Source organism: Jaculus jaculus, chromosome 2 (genome assembly GCF_020740685.1).
Source record: "Jaculus jaculus isolate mJacJac1 chromosome 2, mJacJac1.mat.Y.cur, whole genome shotgun sequence".
Classification (NCBI taxonomy): domain Eukaryota; kingdom Metazoa; phylum Chordata; class Mammalia; order Rodentia; family Dipodidae; genus Jaculus; species Jaculus jaculus.
The window spans coordinates 26,671,342-26,689,238 of record NC_059103.1 but is presented as its reverse complement, the minus strand read 5'-3'; the positions used below and the strand labels follow the sequence as shown (position 1 = coordinate 26,689,238).

Sequence of the window (17,897 nt, the reverse complement as noted above, 5' to 3'; positions counted from 1 at the left end):
TGTCATATCTTGCTGTCAGCCAAAAGAGTGAAGTTCGACCCACTTTGTCACATTATTTACTGGTTTTGTCCCACTTAGTGGTGGGATTCACTGGGGGTCACCCTAGAACTGCTTATCTCAAGGTGACTAAGGTATGGGGTGCAGGGAGCTATGTTGTAAGTCAGGACTTTTGAGCCAGGAATGGGAAGGGGATTGGGGTGCCAAAAAATGAACTTAGTTCAGTGATGATTAAGTGTGGGAAGCTTGCCAGCTACCCAGATGATCATCCCTGCAGTGTGACTTTGGATCTGTGCACAGAAACCTGGCAGAGAAAGATACAGACCTGATGGTGGTTGTGTTGGTTTCTGACAAGGGCCTGCCTGGTGGGCAGTGGGTAGAGTGAGGGGCAGTTGGGGACAGGAACTGCAGAGTGGAAGGAGGGGGTCTATTTAATGGGGTAACCAAAGCAGGGAACTCAAAGGAGAGCTCCATTTGGTCAGGGAGGACCAGAGCAAGCATTCAAGTATGGCATGCAGGTCTCACGTCCTCTCTGCTTCGTGGATCTTGCTTGCGATACCTAGAAGGGGAAAAATGCAGATGAAACCTATAAACCAAAAAACTATAACCAAAAACTGAATACAAAGAGATGAACAGGAAGAGTTAGGAGGAAAGGGCAGAAGGATACATGTGACATGTAAACAGGAGGAAAAATACCCAGTGGGGGAGAGGATTTGGGAAAGGGGAAGAGGGAGTCATGAGGGGCTAGAGAATGAACAAAAACAAATTGTACTTGAATATTACAATTTAAAAGTATTTTAAAGGATTCATGCACCAAATTTATCATGGTACATTGGAGGAGAAAATGTTTTTGCAATGATTATATTTTCAATATATAAAATGTTCATATGTGAATAAGAAAATATATCTATTTTTAAAAAATTTTTTTTGTTCATTTTTTATTTATTTATTTGAGAGTGACAGACATAGAGAGAAAGACAGATGGAGGGAGAGAGAGAGAATGGGCGCGCCAGGGCTTCCAGCCTCTGCAAACAAACTCCAGATGCGTGCACCCCCTTGTGCATCTGGCTAACGTGGGACCTGGGGAACCGAGCCTCGAACCGGGGTCCTCAGGCTTCACAGGCAAGTGCTTAACCGCTAAGCCATCTCTCCAGCCCAGAAAATATATCTATTCACAAAAGGTAAAAAGTAATAGACTATCTTAGATAATTTTATTTTAAAAAAGAATGGTATGTGGGTGCTTCATGATCATGGACATGAGATGCTATAAAAAGACGAGAATAGTCAGGGGAGTCCATCACTTGGTTTTTATCACCAGCCATTCAAAATAGTGAGTCCCTAAAAAATGGGGGAGTCACTGTACAGAATCTGGGTGCCACAGTTTATTTGTCCCCTTAAAGACCACTACAGTGGGTGGCTCATAGTAATTGCACAATAGGTGCCTTTAAATGGCTTCACTCTCCTCATATAATGCTAATTTCATGAAGGATTGTGTTCATATGAGACTTGTTTCCTTTTTAAAAAAATTTAAATATTATATCTATTTATTTATTTGATAGGGAGAAAGAGGCAGAGAGAGAGAGAGAGAGAAGGAGCACCAGGGCCTCCAGTCACTGCAAATGAACTCCAGACACATGTGCCCCCTTGTGCATCTGGCTTATGTGGGTCCTGGGGGAATTGAACCTGGGTCCTTTGGGTTTGCAGGCAAATGCCTTAACCACTAAGCCAACCCTCCATCCCCAAACTTGTTTTTTTTTTTCTTTTTTAGTTAATAAACACAAATGCAAAGGTTCATTTAATTTTTAAATCCCTGAACACATTGTTAACAGTTTGAAATCTGGCAAGATAACTAGGATCATTACCATTAATATCTGTCCTGTGTCATATGCCCTAGGGTCTGTAATCCTTCAAACAACCCTATAAAGAACTTAGATTTAATCAGGACAAGGTGGCCAGTGCCTTTAGTCTTAGTGCTTGGGAGGCTGAGTTAGGATCAGAGTGAGTTCAGGTTCAGTCTAAGGATACAGAGTGAGCACCACCACATCAGCTTGGGCTAGTGTGAGACCCTGCCCTGAAAAAAAAAAAAACAACAAAAAATAAACCCAGAAGAACAGAGGCTGACAGAGGTTAAATAACTCATCTGCCCAGCATTGTGCAGCTAGCAAGGTTGGGTGCTTTGGGGAGTTGAACTGATTCTAAAATTTCTATAGGAACATATTTTTTATGATGTGAAAAATACTGGGTAACCTAGGAAATATATTAAAACATAAGGCTATAATAATGAGAATAATATGGTATGGCACATAAAAAATAGATTAAACAGAACAGAAAGCCTAAAATACAATGGGCTGCGTTTGGGAGTTTACTATAATGATGGATGGACATGTGTCTGGTGGAGAGGAAGACAGTGTTAATAGGGACATGACAGCAACTTTCTTGGCAAAAGCATTGTGTCTTTTTAAAAATGAATTTTATTTATTTGCGTGTGTGTGTGCGTTGCTGCTGCAATGGATGCCTGACCAGCTTTACATGGGTGGTTGAGGAATTGAGCTGGGTTGGCAGGCTCTGCAAGCAAACACCTTTAACCACTGAGAAACCTCCTCTTCCCCAGCACTGCATCTTTGCTTCACATTCTGAGGGTTGCACGAAAAAATAAAATAGGCTCCACAAATAGAAATTTCTTACAACCTGGGAACAAATAAAGATTTTCTAGCTTTCCCTCAGACCTAAAAGCCTTCAAAGAAAGGTCTGCATTTTCATCTCTTAAAATAGCAAAAATATCCTAAGTAAATGAAAGAGCATTCTAAAATTGGGAAAAGTAAGCAATATATATCATACCGTAGACAAAAGATTCCTTTTTTTTCCTAATTTATCATCACCAAAAGATGGGAAACTATTCTTAGAAAACAAAACAAAACACAGGGAGAGATATTTTACAAAGAAGAGTATATTTAAATCTATAATATGGGCTGGAGAGATGGCTTAACGGTTAAGCGCCTGCCTGTGAAGCCTAAGGACCCTGGTTTGAGGCTCGGTTCCCCAGGTCCCACGATAGCCAGATGCACAAGGGGGCGCACGCGTCTGGAGTTCGTTTGCAGAGGCTGGAAGCCCTGGCGCGCCCATTCTCTCTCTCCCTCTATCTGTCTTTCTCTCTATGTCTGTCGCTCTCAAATAAATAAATAAAAATTAAAAAAAAATAAATCTATAATATGATCTTAAACCTCTTCAGAATGAAACAAAGTCAGATGATTACCAAGGTGAGATCGCCTTTTGCCATCTTGTCAAGAACCTCCAAATTTGATAACATACGTTGTTGGTAATGTGGCCCATGAAGTGAGGGACTGCACTCAGCAGCTGGACTGAGCTGGCAACACGAAGGTGCGGGTGTTCTCTGACCCTGCCGTGTTACTCTGCACCGTCACTCTGCAAACCTTATACGTGTGCAGAACAGGCGCAGGTGTGTCACTGCAGCGCTGTAAATTTCACAAATAAATGGTTCCTAACCACCTAAATCTCTACAAATATGGAGCCAAATAAATACAACTGATGTATCCATTCATAGCAATGGTGATCGGCTGTGGGATCAGAACGGAAACTCCCTCATGTAAACCTACCTTGTCCAGTGACAACACAGGGAGAAGCGTGCTATGATATGCTTGTGTATGCAAATAAGCATATATATATATATATACATGTATATATACATATATATATATGCTTATTTTTATGTTACTTTGTACTTTTACTGAGAAGTGAACACAGTGAAGTGTTATCTCTGTATATTTTGAAACACATGAGCTCAAATAAAGAAATAAATAAATAAACAAATTGAATTGCCCGGACTCCTGGGTCACTGAGTCTAACTGAAAACTGGGGAACTCAGGATTCAGTGGGAGACTCTGTCTCAGAGGTCTAAAGTAGAAGTGTGTTATATGATACCTGATAAGTTTCTCTGGTTTCTGTGCCCAGGCACATGGAAGACACAACATCTGCATGCATATGTGTGCGCACACACACACATGCACACACACACAAATAACATACCTCTGTAAAAATATGCATGCTCTCTGTTTCATAGGCTTGATTTTAGTGGCTGTCACAGCTAGGGTAACGACCCATCTTATCTGCTAAAGACTGACCAAGTTTCCACAGGTGGACTCTTTTTAGTAATATGACCTGAGCGGGTGAGTCCTAGGCAAACTGAGACATTCAATCTCTTACTACAATTTAATAAGATACACCCCAAATACATGTAGAAACAATTTTAGAAATAATCTTTGAGCTTGAACTTGCTAAATGATGAAACTCAGTTTTCATCATCAGCAACTAATTCTGCAAAGGATTTTGTGTAAATAACCTGCAGAATTTGTATCTTCTTTGATGACATCTTATTATTGGGAACTAATCAAAAGAAATTCATAGCTATATTTCTAAAAATGAATTAATGTGGTTTATTGGGGAGATTTATTTTTCAAGCTGGGACATTCCACTTCCCAGGTTTTAAGCGGGTCATTGCCTGTTCTTAGTTGGTAGCATATATATTGCTACCAATTAAATTTTATTGATTATGGCCACAGAACTATGTCAATAGGATGCCAACTTGATTTTCAAAATGGCCTGTGTGCCCGCGTCTTTCAATAAATAAATAAAAATAAATTAAATAAATAAAAACAAAAGCTGTGTTCTCATTGACAGAGGCATTGTGTTCAGCATGTTTTGTGGACCCTTGACCTTGAAGCTGCTTTGCTTATGTAGTGTGCTTGTCCTGTGTCATAATCTATGCTTTCTTTGCAGGGATCCTTGAGGGTATTTGTCCATTCTTGAAGGCCAATGCAATTACACTTAGCTAATGTTATCTTGACTGAGTACTGATACGTGGTGGTCAGTTCAGATAGGCAGGTGGAGATGGGCCACTCCTGTCCAATGAGCACTCACGTCAGATCAGTGTCAGGCCCTAGCATGCAGGATGCATGGGGCCACCTAGGTCCAACTCCATATTCCCTGGTGTTAAAGTTAGCTTTCCATCGCATGTATCCAACCCGAGATTAAGGCAGTAAGAATGGTGCTGTCCTATGTGAAAATGGATTATGATAGGCACCTTGTGGGCACCCACAGGGGTGGTGCTGGAACTCTGGACTGGTACTTTCAGTCATAGAGATGAACATGGCTTTGCTACCAGCAAATGTGTGCATCAGGTTTTAGCGCTTTGAGCAGCTGCCTAGAAATATTGTTGAAACCTCTTTTTCTGTTTTCCAGGAGCAAGCTGAAGAAAAAAAGAAGCTGAGAGAGAGGGCAACAGTTTTGAGTCAAGGTAGATATCATATTTGTTACAGTCTTGGGCCACAGTGAACAGCTTTTTAAAAAGTTAGCTTATTTTTTATTCCAAACTTGTAAACAATATCCCATGGGAATTCCCTCCCTTCCCCCACTTTCCTCTTTGAAACTCCTCTCCATCATATCCCTTCCCCCTCTCAATCAGTCTCTCTTTTATTTTGATGTAATCACCTTTTCCTCCTATTATGATGGTCATGTGTAGGTGAGGTAATGGATATTCAGGCCATTTTGTGTAAGGAGTCCTACCCTTCCTTTGGCTCTTACATTCTTTCCGCCACCTCTTCTGCAATGGACCCTGAGCCTTGGAAGGTGTGATAGAGATATTGCAGTGCTGAGCACTCCTGTCGCTTCTTTCCAGCACCATGATGCCTTCTGAGTCATTCCAAAGTCACTGCCATCTGAAAAGAGAAGGTTCTCTAACCAAAAGTGAGAGTAGCATTAATATATTGATATGAACGTTATGAGAAGTGTTTACTGGGCAATTTGATGAGCATAATATATACTTTTAGACAGACAGCAGCAGGCATTATACCCCTAGGGCTCATTATTACCCTCGTTGTAGGTTTTCAGTTTCAGCAATATATTCCCTCCCATGGAGCAGGCCTCCAGTCGAATTAGAGGGCAGTTGGTTTCCCCCATAATAGCTGTGCCATTATTGCACCCATTGGCTCATTTGGCCTGGCTGGCCAAATGTAAGGCTTGAAGTGCCCACTGTTGAGTATCTTCACTGCTGATTTCTGTCTCTCCCATTGGAGTGCATGCAGCGTGGCTTTTCCTAGCTTTCTGTCAGCTGGTCTACATAGAGGAAGTTTTCACAGTTCCAGCAGGATTTCTCAGTGACCTTGCAGACCATGTATGTGGAGTCTTCATCAAGAGGATCCTACCATCTATTCCTGGTGGGAAATCGAGGGCCTTGGCAATGGCCTATAATTCTGTGGGGGCATCAGGGACCTCCCCTGGCCAACAACTCACTGGAAAACATCCCATCCCTGCCACTGAAAATTCTCTAATATTATTCTATGGCTCCTGAATGTTCCATTGTCCAAAAAAGTAGGTTTCCATATGATTTATTTATATCCTCTTGGATTTTGATTAGCCCTCCCTCCACCTTTACTTTACTCAATCTCTTCCCCTGACTGCTCTTAAGCCTTTTCACCCCCATTAATCTGTTCATCTACTTACATATATACAGTACCATCCTATTAAGTACACCCCTCCCTTCTTTTCTATTCCCTTTATATCTTCTTTCTAACTTACTGGCCTCTGCTACTGATCTTTCTTCCTACTTACACAGAAGTCCAGTCATTTGTAGCTAGGATCCATATATGAGAGAGAACATGCAATCAATGTTTGGCTTTCTGGGCCTGGGCTACTTCACTAAGTACAATCCTTTCCAGATGCATCCATTTTCCAGCAAATTTCATAAGTTCGGTTTTCTTTACCACTGTGTAGAAAATGTGTCATATCTTCATTGTCCACTCATCAGTTGAGGGACATCTAGGCAGGTTCCATTTCCTAGCTATTGTGAATAGAGCAGCAATAAACATGGTTGAGCAAGTATCTCTGAGGTAGTGAGACGAATCCTTAGGATATATGCCTAGGAATGCTCTCAGGAACCTCCACACTGATTTCCACAGCGGCTGGACCAGGTTGCATTCCCACCAGCAGTGTAGAAGTGTTCCTCTTTTTGCGCATCCTCACCAGCATTTATAGTCATTTGTTTTCATGATGGCAGCCAATCTGACAGGAGGGAGATGGAATCTCAACATAGTTTTTGTTGTTGTTGTTGCTTGTTTGTTTTTGTTTTTTGAGGTAGGGTCTCACTCTGGCCCAGGCTGACCTGGAATTCACTATGTAGTCTCAGGGTGGCCTTGAACTCATGATGATCCTCTTACCTCTGACTCCCAAGTGCTGGGATTAAAGGTGTACACCACCATGCCTGGCTCTCAACGTAGTTTTAATCTGCATTTCCCTAACGACTAGGGCTGTAGAACATTTTTTTAGTTGTTTATATGCCATTTTTATTTCTTCTTTTGAGAACTCTCTATTTAGTTCCACAGCCCATTTTTAATTGCTCTATCCTCTCTTATATACTCTTATCACTATTGTTTAAATTATCAGTCATATACATAAAGAATTGTTTGAGGTTTTTATTAATTTTCTGACTTTTGCACTTTGTGAATTATTCAATAGAAGATGCCATGTATTATTTCTAGTTCTTTGCTTAAGCTTAAGATTGGCTAATGTTTCTAATAGTTCTGCTTGTTTTCCTACATTAAAAGTGTGTTGAAGAGGAGACAGTGCATATGGTGATGAATACATCAAGCGATTTTAGACAATAGGTTTTTAGTCGTCAACTGGTTTTGAGATAATTTACATGTAAATCAACAAATATGGTTGTTTTCTCCCCAGGAATATCTATTCTGCATATTTGGTGATACATATGCAGCTGCTATTAAATTTTCTACAACATATAGTAAAACATCCAATAGCATTTATGCCCCTCTCATGGTAAGAAGACACGTGAATTTGATAGTATTCCACTAATAAACTTTGTAAATACCTTAAATATTTGCTGAGTAAGCATTTTTGTGTTTGGATACCGAACATAACCAACTAAAATATCTTTTCAAAATTCAAGAGTTGAAATTTCTTAAAAAAAAAAAAAAAAAAAAAAACCAACACATTTTTTATTGCTTAGTTTGGGGCCACAATATTAAAAAATTGTCACCTTAACATAAACACTGTTTTCTATTATAATGAGTGTTGTGTGCTGCTTTAAATTTATTTTCTCTTGCTGCCTCCCCGGGCCTGTCACGTTCTTTGCTGAAGAAGCAGGATAGGAAGCTGTCGTTTGATAATTACGTAACTTGATGTTAAGCCCCACTGAAATACACTTCAGTTATGCAACCCTGGAATCTTAGTAATAAATTTGGCCTGTATTGTGGCTCTAACAGCAGGCTTCTTTTTTAAACATTATTTTTCTTCTTAGAGGTTATGATTGATTATGTCACCGTTCCTCACCTCCAGCTATGTTTTCGCACTAATATAAATTGTTTTTGGTTCTTTTATTCTGCAGTTGAAACATTCCCTCTAGTTAAAGGCAAGTAGGCCTAGATGAGCAATTTAAAAAATGTTTATTTCCCTAGTCTAAGGTTCTTTACTAATTTAGTACTTACAGTTTTAATATATGCAAGTATGCATTTATCTCAAATAGTTTTTCAGATTTTATGGAAAGTCATTTTTTTCTTTTTTGCCACAGTTCTTCCCTTGGTGGAAACGTCTTAAAATTAATGGCTTGTCCTTAAACACTACTTGCTGAGTCTTATTTTTCTCCACACTTGATATTGTTAATTGCTTGTGTTTTTCCCAGTGTGGAACATAGCTAAATGTGTAGAAGAAGGATTAGATTTGGTTTGTGTATATAGAGGCTGCAAATTGCTAATTGTAATGAAAATTGGATTATCTGGAGCCTTTTTGAGGTAATGTACATTTTTATCATTTGTAATGCAATGGATGAAATCATTCCCCCAATATTCTATTATCAGTTAACTTAATGGGAACTTTCCCTATAATTTATGATAATAATTTAATCTTATAAAACTAAAGATTTTTTCACTTACCTTATGTCTTAAATGTATACATTAAAATACAAATAGGTATTTTAAAACATAATTTATTGAGTGCTAACTAACTTTGAAACCAACCTGTGTTATAGGCAAGGCAGCTGTAAGTGGCCACATGATTAACTTAGGGTAAACTTAAGAAGTTAGTGTTGGTCCTAGGATTTGAGCCCACACCCAGCAAGATCTAAAAGCTATGTTCTTTCTACTGTACCCATGCTTTCTGTACATTAATGTGCCGCCTTCTTTACAGCTTTCAGACAATGCTAGAGAAAATTGGAGACTTGCTTAGAAATTGGCTGAGAAAAGTGACTCTTGATAATTATAGTGGGTTGGTGTCTAGTACAGTCATGTATTTCCTTGGGGGCTGGCTGAACTAGATTTTTTCTTGATATAGTCATTCCCTGTGATTTATTTATTTATTTATGTATTTAGTGCTTTTGGAATTTCTTTGGCTAAAATTCTTCCTGGTAATTAAGAAAAAAAAATTGAACAACTCCCTTTGGTCTTCCTTAGAAAAGGCTTATCTCAGTAGGTATCTATCAGGAATCAGTTGTCATGAAAGTCAGAGAATTATCATTGCTAGTCACTGTGAAACTGCAGACCTGTCTGCCTTTATGTTTGACGTTTCTGAAACAAAAAATGCCTAATTTCACAAGTGATCTAGCTTTGTCAGTGCCTTTTAAAACTCATACTAGAGCTTGTTTGGTTGTATGTTGGGGTAGTGAGGGCTTTATACATAGAAAAACAGGAAGGAAATTCTAAAGGAAGCTTAGATGTGTGCACTTTTAGATTAAACTTTGTGTGCTAAATAAAGTCTCAATAAAAGGGAACCCTAAAATATTCTCCATGGCTGCAATAGATAGAAAGGCACATATTCAGAGAAGGAAGATAAAATTGTCAGATACAGTAAGGTTTTAGTGCAATAGTGGGCAAAAGTCATGAACAGGTGATTCTCAGAAGTGGAAATAAAAGTGGTCAAAAGTGGGCTGGAGGGATGCCTTAGCAGTTAAGGCGTTTGCCTGGAAAACCAAAGAACCCAGGTTTGCTTCCCTAGGACCCATGTTAGCCAGCTGCACAAGGAGGCACACACATCTGGAGTTCCTTTGCAGTAGCTGAAGGCCCTGGTGCGCCCATTCTTTCTCTCTCTCTCCCTCTTTCTGCATCAAATAAATAAATAAATAATTTTAAAAAGTGGTCAGAAGTAAATATATTAAAATATCACATATCACTAAAATATTATGAAATGCAGATTTAAACATAATGATGAGAGATACTGGTCTACCAAATGATGAGTTTTGTTTTCAACTGCTAATGCTCCATGCTGGTGGGCTGGAAAGACTGGCCCTGGCTTTGTTACTTCCAGGAGCAGAGTGTGTTTATTGTTTTGGAGGTCACACCAGGTAGTATTTACCAAAAATGTTAATTGAACCTGTTGCTACAACCTAGAAACTTTTCTTTTGGAAATTTCTCTTTGTGAAAAACAAAAACAGGTGCATTCCATTTATGCCTAGTGTGATCATTGCAGTATTATTATTTTGGTGTTAAGAGGTTGAAAGTAATTGAAGTGTTCACTACATTAGAAGATAGCAGGTGCTTTGTGGCACAGTTGTTTACAGACAGTTAAGTCACTTAAGGGCTTTTTAAAATTTTTAATTACTGTAAGAAGAAAAAGTCATGAGAAAAGTTTAACACCTGTTTTCTTCTTTTTTGTTAGATTAAAAAGTGTATTTTCTATAATTTCTAAGTATTTTTTGTACTCAGTTTGTAATCATGTTGTCATGAGACAAGTATTATTCAAAAACTGAGAAACTGCTATACACTTAAAATTTTAATCTCTACTGTAAGACATATTGTTGTCATAGTGTTCTTGGATATTTGTTATTTAAAAACCATTTTAAATTTTTTTTATTTACAACTTCCACACATACACATAATATCCTGACCATAATCCCCGTCTACCAGCCTCTTTGTGTTTGTGTTCCGCCACTTATTCCCCCTCCGCCGGACCCCTTCTGCGTTCCGGCTAGTCCACCTTCTGTTTCGATGTCATCTCTTTTCTACTCTCATATTATGCAGGTCTTGTGTACGTAGCAGCAACCACAGTGAGGTCGCGAAGGCATGCCTGTATGTGGAGGACAACATTCCTAAGCCCTCCTCCCCATCCTTTGGCTCTTGCTTTCTTTCTGCTACCTCTTCTGAAATGGCCCCTGAGCCATGGAGGGTATGACAGAGATGTCTCCCTCGGTGTTGAATGCTGCACTGTCACTTCTCCGCATTTTGATGAGTTTGGAGTTTTCCCCAGCAGTCACCTCCACCTGAAAAGAGAAGCTCCTCTGACCAAAAATGAAAGTAGCATTAATGTATGGACATAAACATAAATATTTATAGGACAGTCTTGTGGGCAGTATATGTCTATTGAGTCTGACAATAGTAGAGGCTTCTCTGCAGGGCTTATGTCCTTTCCAGCCATAGGTTGTTGATTAGGTTTTCAGTATCCTGCAGGAATCTCCTCCAGTAGAGCAAGCGTGGAATTCAATCAGAGCAGTTGCTTTTCCCCTTTACAGCCACTCCACCATTACACTAGTTGGCAGATTAAAGAAACAACTCTTTAATATGGCATGATTTTATATTTACAGAAAAGTTGAAAAGGTAGAGATAGACAAATGTACTTCTCAACCAGTTTGTCTTCATATTAAGAGCTTGTATGATTATGGAATGTCTGTCAGAACTTATAAATGAACATTATAGATATCACTCTTAATGAAATTATACTTTTTTTTCAGATAGCACCAGTGTTTTTACTAATGTTCTTTTCCCATTCCAAGATCCAGTTCAGAATATCATTTTGCACTTAGCACTTACTGTGATTTTCTTTTACTGTCCATCCTTCTCTCTCTCTCTCTCCCTCTCTCTCTGTGCGTGCATGTCTGTGTGTGTGTGTGTGTGCATGTGTGTGCGTGCATGTGTGTGTGAGTGTGTGTGTGTGTGATACAGGTGAATGTGTATTGCGAGGACATATGCACATATGTACTTACTCATATGACAGGCAGAGGACCAGCTCAGGTGGCATCTCAGGGAAGTTGCCCATCTCTTTGAGACAAGGTCTCTGTTTTGCCTGCAGCTTACCAGTTGGGCTACACTGGCAGGCCGGTGAGCCGCAGGCACCCATTGTTTCTGCCGCTTAACCCAGCACTGTGATTACAGGCATGCTACCAGCTTGCCAGTTGTGTGTAAGTTCTGGGGCTGATTCAGGCTCTCATGCTTGCAAAGCAAACAGTTGGCTGACTGAATTAGTGCCCCAGTCCCACTTTTGCCATATCTCCTTCCCTTCTCTCACAGCCAGAAACGCCAGCAGGGTTCAAGCTTCCTGGCCATGAATTCATCCTATCTCCACTCCAAACTCCTCTCAAACAATTCTTGCCTAGCTCACTGGTGCCCTGTGATGAGTCACTAGGACTGAGTTGTTTGGATGGAACAAAGGACCTTCCAGCTGAACGGAAGATTTTATGTTGTCATTGTTCTTATTACTGAAAGTTCCCTTACTTATTAAAATGGAACTTGTCTTTGCTTGCCGGTGTCCTACCTGCCTTCCTTGCAGTCCCTTACTGAGTAGCATCATCACAGACCTGTAGTCAAATCACAGTCCTGGGGACTTCTCATTTCTCGTGTATTCACCAAACAATGAAACAATGGTCACCTTTGCTTGACTCATCCTGGCTTGATATTTTTCAAACAATGTCTCACCAGCTTAAAGTAGTTCTGTTCATTTTTAAACTATCATTCTGTCCCTCTGCGTTCTCTCTTCCCTAACTAAAATCTAACAGGAAGTCTGTTAGTAGAGTGTCTCACCTTTTCCTCTGGAGAATATCAGAGGCCTTTTTGCCACTTGGCACTTGCCTGATGTATGCTGTCAACTCATACATGTTTTACTCTGACCATCCAGAACCTGCAGTCATGAGCCTTACCTTCTGAAGATTCACTCCTTTATCTCCAAGGTGTGTCTTTGGCTCCTTCAGAACCTTATTATTTTCTGCTTTCTTATTTTATATATTTTTCCCCTTATCTGACTTTAAGTCAATGTAACATAGGTATTTCATAGGGATTTGCTTTAAAAAAATCAACTATGGAGCTAAAGAGATGTCTCAGTGGTTAAAGTACTTGTTTACAGAGCCTAATGACCCAGGTTCAATTCCCCAATGTACACATAAAGCCAGGTGTACAAAGTGACACATCTGAAGTTCATTTGCAGCAGTTAGAAGCCCTGATGCACCCATTGTATCTCTTCTCTCTATCTCTTTCTACTTGCAAATAGTTGAATGAAAATATTTTTTAATTGAGTTGTATAACATATTTTCCCTCAAGTTAGGAATAATTATACATATTTAAAAATTTTCTATATAGTTTAAAGATATTTTATTTATTTGTTAGGAGACATACAGAGAGAGAGAGAAAGAATGGGCACGCTAGGGCCTCCAGCCACTGCAAATGAACTCCAAATGCATGAGCCACTTTGTGCATCTGGCTTTATGTGGGTACTGGGGAATTGAACCTGGGTCGTTAGGCTTTACTGACAAGTGATTAACCACTGAGCTATTTCTCCAGCCCCAAATTAGGTATATGTTTTAAAAGGCACACCATCAGATCCCATTAGATCAATAAGATCTATTGCTTTATGCAGTGAAATAATAAATTTGGTAAAACTCTGAAGTATTAATTAGCTAAATTGCCTGATGAAGAGTCAGTGTAGTTTCCAAAAATACTTAGCCTACTTTCAGGGAGTAGTTTTGGAATAGGTGGATGTGGCTTATCAGGGGATTATAAAAGCTTCAGAAATGGACCGTTGAATATTATCCTGAAGTCCTTTGTTAGGACAGCTAGCTTAGTTATTTCCTGGGTGCAATAACAGAGCAAATTTCTTGCAAAATAATTACATGTTGGGGAAAATAACACCTGCATTTGCCAAACTTAGTGAGAGACTAGTTTATTTCCAGAGAGGCAAGTCATCACTGTAGACTGGATGTCAACACCAGAAAAGGGAAAGAGTAAATAAACTACTCTTAAATTCCTGCTAATATAGGTGATATTTAAAATCATTAAATGCACACTTCTATACGTGGGGTTTGGCCTACTTTGAATCAAAAATATAACATTTCCACTGAGCAATGAAGCTTTCATTGGGAAATGAACAGGAGGAAAATAATGAAGTTTTAGTGGGGCCATCATAATAAGTGAAGTATTCATGTTCACTTGAATGAAAAATACTACAACAAAATGAATCATTTTTAGTACATATTTTTCAGATCATTTCTTTTTTGCTCTTGATATTTACTGGCTAATTAAAGAATTGATCTTGGAATCCAATTTACTAAGCTGACAACCTTTCCTGTGATGGTTTATATTGATTGCCAGCTTGACCAGACCTAGAATCGCCTGCGAGGGATTGTGTAGATTAGGTTAGCCTCTGTGCACATCTGTGAGATACTGTTTTTCTTGGGTAAATTGAAGTGGTGGTAAGACCACCTTTATTGTAGGTGGTACCACTCCATGAACTGGAGTCGTGGACTGTATAAAAAGTAATAGAGGAAGCCAAGCGCCAGCTTCCTCCACACTGTGCTAAGATGTGATGCCAGCTGCCTGCTTATGCCAAGTTTTCCCTGCCATGATTGACTTCCCCTCAGAAGCAGAAGCTAAAATCAACTCCTCCCTTCCCTAAACTGTTTCAGATTGAATATTTGTTCCCAGCAAGGAGCAAAAGATTCATATACTCCTCTTTGACCTTCTCCACTTTTGGGTGAGTTTAGTGAGACTGCAAATGGAGACAGGAACAGAGAGAAGAAGCACTTCTACTCTCTCCCTGACCGCTGATCAATGACTGAAACTCGGTAAAGCACAGAGTCAGGGCAAGGCCTTGTACGCGTGAAGCCTGTTTGATGACGGCTTTGTCTATGGACATGCAGAATTCTTTGACAGTTCAAAGTGTGCACTGCATTAAACCTTTTCCCTCATAGAAAAACTTCCCATGAAGCCTTCCGATTATTCATGTCCTCCAGTCACCCCTCAGAGGAATGCTGGAAAGGCCGTGTTAAACCCTGGCTCCATCTGTGATTATGGGTCCCTGGTGGGAAATATTGCTGATATCCATAAAGAGGCCTAAGTCTTTGAAGTTCAGATATATTTTGAAAAAAAAAAAAAAGGTAGTGTTACAGCCCAGCACTGACTTGTAGCAAGATACTTGTGAGGGCTTTGAGCTGTGGTGGACAGTTCTAGAATCAGAACCTCTCCCTCCCTTCTGCCTTTTCTACTCATTCTCTCCCCTAAAGGCCCAGGCTCCTGTTAATGATTTGAATTTTTGGATATTTCTTTATGATTAACATTCAGGTCATGTACCTTTGAGGAAATGTCACGGAAGTGACTGTCCATTTTCTTTTTTCATTCATTATACCCTGTCAGATGACACATGGTTTTGGCTTGTCCTGTTTTTGATAATAATGGATCTCTTAGGTACAGTAATGTCTTGTTAGGTTTTTCTACTGTGGAGTTACAAAATTTTCCTTGGGACTAGAGTATGATTAAGGATGTCATTCAAAGTTGTAAATATGCCAGACGTGGTGGCACACGCCTTTAATCCCAGCACAGGGGAGGCAGAGGTAGGAGGACCGCTGTGAGTTTGAGGCCACCCTGAGACTTTGTAGTGAATTCCAGGGTCAGCCTGGGCTAGAGCAAGACCGTACCTCGAAAAACCAAAAAAACAAACAAACAAACAAACAAACAAAAAAAAAACCAAAAAAAAAAAAGTTCCTATTTACTTATTTCCCATGGACTCGGTGTTCATTATGTTATTCAGGGATTTTTTTTTTCCTACTTCTGTCATTAATTTCAGTCTTATATCATCCCTAGTTTGGCTAATGGCCCTTTAAGCCACTTCTGGTATCTCTTGATAGATCTCTATTATTCTTTGAATATTTCTGTATTTTTCCAGCACAAGATGTTTTAGGTGTATCTTGTTCTCTCCCTGTCACAGTCCTTGAATTCATCATTTCTCCACAGAGCTCTGTATCCTCTTCATGGTCTGGGCTCAGTTCACTTATTGCCACTAGCTGTCATTGTACCCAGGCCCTTTCAGACACAGAGCTTAGTGAGCACATACGTTTCTTGAGGCAGACGTGGTGGCACACATCTCTAATCATGGCTCTTGACAGATAGAGGCAAGAGAACTGCAAGTTAGAGGCCAGTCTGAGTTACTCAGCAAGTTCTAGGTGAGACAACCAAGCTGGACGTTAGTCATAGTAGCAATACTCTGCAGGGGCAAGCCTGCCAGCATGGACAAACCAAGGCTGCTTCCTGCTGTGAGCCTTGCTGTCCTGCCTCTGTGTCTGGGAATCCCATTGCCCTTCAGGTATTTTCAGAATATCCTCATAATCACATGATGGACCCAACTCATCAAGAATACCTGCCAACCCAGAGCACACTGAGGAATAGCTTGCCCACCCTGAGATTCCCTACAGAGATGCTCTACTTCCTGATGGCTCAGCTTTAGTTACACGTGTTACTACCCAGTGCATGATCCATGCAACCACTGCCAGCACAGATGGCAGAGAACCACACACCACAGGGGGAGGGATGCCCATGTTGGGATTTCCCCTTATGGTTGTTTCACTCTGTCTCAGCTGTATGCCCCATGCCAGAAGTGTCCTTTCCATTCCTGCTCACTGTTGCTTCCATAGAGCCCTGTACACAGCACTTCCTAAGTTCTTCCAGCTAGGTAGGTAGACATCCCAAGTCTTTATTGGATTAATAACTAGTGAGATCATTTAACTGGCTGAGCTCTGGTGTTGGGCTCCCAGGACAAGCACCTTGCAGGCTGTGCTTAGCTGGTTGAACATTGTCTCATAGTTTATGAAGTGATTCAAGCATCACTTTGTTCAGAGTTAAGTATGATTTAGGGAGAAGGTATAGGCAGAGAGGGAAAATAAGACATCAGCGCATTGCTAAGACTTGTTGAGGTGGGCTTGTTCAGCTCTTAGAGTGCCAATGATATCTGAGAGAGACAGGTTCCAAAGAGTTTCTGCAGGAAGGGCACCATATCTCCTGCCAGTGGAATGAGGGAATCATTGGCTGGCTTAGGAGCCTGGAGCTAGAGTGGAAGGCCAGCACTACACTGCATTCATATGGAGATTAAAGACCAGGGAACATTTGAGAGGGTTAGGTCAGAAGCTGGTTGAGAGGGGGTGTCAAGTGCAAATGTGGAACTGAGATCCACAAATGCCTAGGGAGCTGTTGCACTTGTAGGTACAGAGCAGTTTCCTAGAGGAGCGTGCAGAACAGAAGAGAAGGCTGAGGGTAGACAACTTATGACACAGAAGAAGAGGAGGCAAGGTTGATCTGAGGCAGACCCCCTTGGAGTCTGGGAGGAACAACAGGCAGATGGAAAGAGGGGGGCCCTGGAAGTGGTGAATGCTTCGTGCTGTTCTTGCTGTGCTCTGGCACTTGGGATGTCACTGTGTGGCTGATTCGCAGAGTGCCTATTTTTGTATGATCAGAATTTTAAAGTAGAAATATTGTTCCAAATAAGAATCAATCTACATAAAGCTAGGCTTGGAAAGATTAGGAATGCTATTGTAATTTTGCTATGACCTGTGCTGTGTCATTTTCTTTGTACTTTTAATTATCTGAAGTTGTCTTCACAATGCATATGATTTTAGGAAAAATTACTTTACTCAGATAGTTGTTATAATTAACCTTATATAGGGGCTGAAGAGGTGGCTAAATGGCTTAAAGCACTTGCTTGCAAAGCCTGACAGCCTGAGTTTGATTTCCCAGTATATCCACCATGGAAAGCAAAGTGAACAAAAATGGCACATGATTTGGAATTCTCCCACCCCCCTTCTATCATTGCAAATAAAAAAATTAATAAAAAATTAATGTTTTATAATAGTAACA

General features: G+C 40.2%; 1 protein-coding gene across 4 annotated transcripts in view; it reads left to right on the top strand.

Annotated features, from left to right (window-relative positions):
* L3mbtl4 (L3MBTL histone methyl-lysine binding protein 4) overlaps positions 1 to 17,897 on the top strand; it is a 451,548-nt gene that overhangs the window by 103,736 nt on the left and 329,915 nt on the right. For all 4 annotated transcript variants that reach the window (XM_045144044.1, XM_045144045.1, XM_045144046.1 and 1 more), the window contains one exon: positions 5,254 to 5,308. In XM_045144044.1, coding sequence (XP_044999979.1) covers positions 5,254 to 5,308 — 55 coding nt within the window. The remainder of the gene's footprint in view (positions 1 to 5,253; positions 5,309 to 17,897) is intronic.